Source organism: Daktulosphaira vitifoliae, unplaced genomic scaffold (assembly GCF_025091365.1).
Source record: "Daktulosphaira vitifoliae isolate Bord-2020 unplaced genomic scaffold, ASM2509136v1 Scaffold_1, whole genome shotgun sequence".
In the NCBI taxonomy this organism is placed as follows: domain Eukaryota; kingdom Metazoa; phylum Arthropoda; class Insecta; order Hemiptera; family Phylloxeridae; genus Daktulosphaira; species Daktulosphaira vitifoliae.
Genome location: NW_026099572.1, coordinates 31,827,340 through 31,832,007, shown reverse-complemented (window position 1 = coordinate 31,832,007; position 4,668 = coordinate 31,827,340). Strand labels below are relative to the sequence as shown.

At 25.8% G+C, this 4,668-nt stretch overlaps 1 protein-coding gene across 1 annotated transcript in view; it reads left to right on the top strand.

Annotated features, from left to right (window-relative positions):
* Positions 1–2,042: 2,042 nt before the first annotated feature.
* LOC126910357 (uncharacterized) overlaps positions 2,043–4,668 on the top strand; it is a 12,611-nt gene continuing 9,985 nt past the window's right edge. The window contains exons 1-5 of the mRNA XM_050692861.1: positions 2,043–2,179; positions 3,280–3,461; positions 3,523–3,757; positions 3,825–4,212; positions 4,535–4,657. Coding sequence (XP_050548818.1) covers positions 3,322–3,461; positions 3,523–3,757; positions 3,825–4,212; positions 4,535–4,657 — 886 coding nt within the window. The 5' untranslated portion in view covers positions 2,043–2,179; positions 3,280–3,321. The remainder of the gene's footprint in view (positions 2,180–3,279; positions 3,462–3,522; positions 3,758–3,824; positions 4,213–4,534; positions 4,658–4,668) is intronic.

Genomic DNA, 4,668 nt, shown 5'->3' with positions numbered 1-4,668 from the left:
TGGCTTCTTACTTAAGGACAGCTGTGATAGTAAGATATCAAAATAAAAATAATTTAGAAAATACTATATTGAAACTTTTGTAAATATAGCTGAGTTATAACTATAGTTACCGATACCTAAAAACAGGTAAGGTAAGGTTGGATACTTGGATGCTTAGCCTTAGCCTGGAAATTAATCCACATAAAATTAAAAAAATCATATATATTTTTTGTAAAAATATTTTTAAGAAGAGAAAAAATTAATTTTAGCCTCCTTGGAAATTATTTATATTTTTCACCTATACTTGAAAGGTAAATTTTATAAGACTGTAATAAGGCCATCTATGATGTATGGTTCAGAGTGTTGGGCGGTTGATAAGAAAGTAGAGCAGAGAATGAGTATAGTAGAGATGAGAATGCTTAGATGGATGAGTGGAATGACTAAAAAAGATAAAGGGAATATAGGTGTAGCGTCAATCGTGGATAAGATGAGAGAAAATAGACTTAAATGGTTTGGTCATGTTATGAGGAGAGAAGAATTGGAAGCTGTAAGAACAGATATGGAAATGAAAGAAGGAGAGGTAGAGGAAGACCAAAAAAGAGATGGAGGGATGCTATTGAATGCGATATGAGGACAGCTGATGTAAGCGTAGATGATGTGGGAGATCGTGTCAAGTGGAAGTTTGGGATAAAGGTGGCCGACCACAAGTAGTTGGAATTAAGGCGAGGAAGAAGGGGAAAAAGAACACCTATACTCAACCTAAACCCAACCTGTACATACATGTTATTATTATATTAAAAAAAAGCACATATTTATTTTTGAAATCATAATATTAAATGCGTTACTGACAATGAGTTAAATATATTTTAACGCCAGAAATCAACTTTATCTGGCAAGCAAAGGCTAAAATAGTATTATTTTTTAATGGAAGTAAATTATGATTTAAATATAGAATTATAAATAAACGTAATGCGCAATATAAACAATTTTGCGTTCCGTTTTTAATCTCTTAACTTTGAGTAAATTTTTACAATACATAAAAAGTTATTACATACATATCACTAATTATAAATAAAATATAAACACATTGACAACCGTATAAAATGAAAATCAAAGCTTACAAAAATTCAATATTATAAAACAGTGTTATAATTTATTTTAAAAAATGTTCACAACTATTCATAGTGCAAATACATCCAAAAATTTCATTATAAAATAAATATAGAACGTGTATTTCGTAGTTGCTTAACATTATTAATATTACTAAAATAATTACAATATGAATTACACAAGATAAAATTATAATTAATTATAAATCATTAAAGTATTCACTTATTTCAATAGAAATATGGGTATTTTTATGTTGTTCATTATTTTTTTGACTAATGAAAATATTTATTTTAAGGGTTGACACAAAATTATAATAACTTTTAAATATTGAATAATGTCAACATTCTACCTGATAAATGCACGATTATTGTTGTTTATCTATGATCATAGTAAAAATCTTAGAGTAATATATTACTCTATGGTTAAAAGTGATAATAATAGATGATAACATAGACATGAAATGATAAAAACATATGACAATCAGGCTTTAACTCAGCTGTTTTATTTTTTTCAAGAAAGTATCTGTTAGGAGTGAATTTACGGCTTAAAAGAAAATCAGAATTTCATTAAAAACTAGAATACTTAACAAATTTTTGAAAAACTGTAGGTTAAGGTGTCATGTTTATTTTTTAGATATTAAGTTTTTTTTGTGTATGTTGTATTACGCGCAGTCGATTTTAACTTAGCATCCGAAACAATAAATTTATTTTTACAATACCCCCTCCTTTCTTATCGTGATATTTCAGATCGTCAATGGTACCATTTCTACTAATAAGTTTAGTGTTGAGTAATGATATTGTACAATCTCCTTTTGTTGTGACTTGTGTGCGAAAAAATTATCAATGATACAAATGTATAATTATAAAATTTTATATTGTTTCCTATAGTTAAGTCATTAGATGTGGAAATTGGTTGGCTCCATATTCTATAGTGTCTTTAAATTCTAAGGGAANGTTGGCTCCATATTCTATAGTGTCATTAAATTCTAAGGGAATTTTTTCAAATTCTTCATCAAAGCACAAGTTCTTGTAACCATGCATTTAATATGGCATCAATTTACTCGTTACATCAATTATTAGCGAAATTATTGGTAATTTATCTTTTATATGTTCATAAGTTTTAATTAATATTTTAACATTTTCTTTGTGTTAATAATTTTTTATATTAAAGTTGTTTACACATATCATGAGTTTATGTCATCATAATAATGCTTAACTGCATAAGTAGAATGATTAATTTAATAATACTATATTAATTACATTTTATCAAAATTATTTTCAACAAAATCAAATTTGTACTTTAATTAAGACTTGACATTTTAAAAGCATATCTTAAAATAATTCAATACATTTTGTGGAATATTCTAGTAAAATATATTAGCTAATGATATTAATTAATTTATAGTTTGATTTAAGTTTAGTTGAAGAGTTTATTTTTCCCAATATTTATGTATTATAAATTATAATTTTTAGTAAAGTATTATTTTACATGTATTTTAAGATGCCACTTAAAATTGAATAATTATATCAGTACAAATTAAAAATGAACTATAAAATTATAGTTATCGTTTAAATTACTAAAATAACTCATTATGTATTATGATTAATTCAGTTATTATAATTATTTATTTATTGGATTAGTTTTGTTTCTTAAGTTAAAGTTTTTATCTGATGAAAAATGTTCTGAATTTTTGAAACTTTTTATTTTACAGTTTAACATAGCTGTTTAAAACATTGCTATATAAACTAGTGTAATATAAAAATTTCTTATCAGTTAAATTTTATTAACATAATACAATTTTGTTGTTTGTTATCAGTATAAATTTTTTTTATACATTGAATTTATAGCAAATGTGATATCTAAATTATAAATTAAATTATTTGATTACTTACAACATCTTTATTTGAAATGTTTAATTTTCCTAATACCCTTTAATGATTAGGTCAAAAGTTTCAAGTTAATTGTTACCAAATTATTGATTTACATGATAATCAAACTATATATTGTAAATGTTATAATTTCTAATAATAGATATTATTGAAGTTGTATATTTGTGTGTGTATATATATATATATATAAGTTTATTAAATAAATTATCTTTATAACAGTTGTACTTTTAATTAAATAAGGACAAGTTTATTACCTATTTTATAAATTTAATATATATTTGTTTAAATATTTTATTTGTAGCATTGACACTGAAGTATTTACAATTAATAAAAAATTGTGATAATGGCTGATGTCGATCCAGAAACTCTTCTTGAGTGGCTCAACATGGGTCAAGGTGATGAAAGAGACATGCAACTTATTGCCTTAGAGCAACTCTGTATGCTTCTATTAATGTCTGATAATGTAGATAGATGTTTTGAAGTGTAAGTTGTTATTCAATTTTTAATATTTTAAATTTAATTGACATCTTATTTTTTTTAATAGTTGTCCTCCTCGGTCCTTTTTACCTGCTTTGTGTCGTATATTTCTTGATGAAAGTGCTCCTGACAGTGTATTAGAAGTTACAGCCCGTGCTATTACTTACTATTTAGATGTGTCAGCTGAGTGTACAAGACGTATTGTTGCTATTGATGGAGCACTAAAAGCTATCTGTAATCGACTAGTAGTAACTGACATTAATTCACGTACAAATAAAGATTTAGCTGAGCAATGTTGTAAGGTAGGTCCATAAAATGATGATATATCTGTTGGGTTTTTAAATTTAATGTGATCCGTTAAACTTTAAGGTGCTGGAACTTATATGTACACGAGAAGCTGGTGCAGTGTTTGAGGCAGGAGGCTTAAGCTCTGTATTGTTATTTATTAGTGAAGCAGGCTCTTGTGTACACAAAGATACATTACATTCTGCAATGACTGTTGTCTCAAGATTGTGTACTAAAATGGAACCAAATGACACATCATTGCTAACATGTGTTGAATCTCTCTCAACGATGCTTAAACATGATGATCCTCATGTCTCTGATGGAGCATTAAGATGTTTTGCATCACTATCTGATAGATTTACAAGACGTGGAATAGATCCTGCACCATTAGCTCAACATGGTCTTTTAAATGAGTTATTATTCCGTTTATCTTCTGCTGCTGGACCAGCAGTAACTAGCATTGGAACACCTGGTTAGCTAACTTAATTAATTAATTGAAAAATAAATTTTTTTTTTTATGATTATTTTAATTTACTAACACATTAATTTTTTTTGTATAATTTTATTTAAAATTGTAATATTTACACTATATAATTATATTTCGATGCAATATATTTATTAACAAATATATTTAAAAAATTGTTATAGCAATGTTCAGCTGATCACTTTAAATAATAATAAAAATTAATTTTTGATATAAAAATGTTTGATCAACAACTAAATTATTAGTGCTTTACATAAAATAGGCATATTTTCAAAATTTAACATTAAGTATTATTTATTATTTATTTCAGGATTAAATTCAAATACATGTACTTCTGAGGTTAAATCTTCACAATCTATATCAACAGTTATTAGTTTATTAACAACTCTTTGCCGAGGATCAAAGTCAGTATCTCATGTAAGTAGTTTTAAATGTAGAAATTGG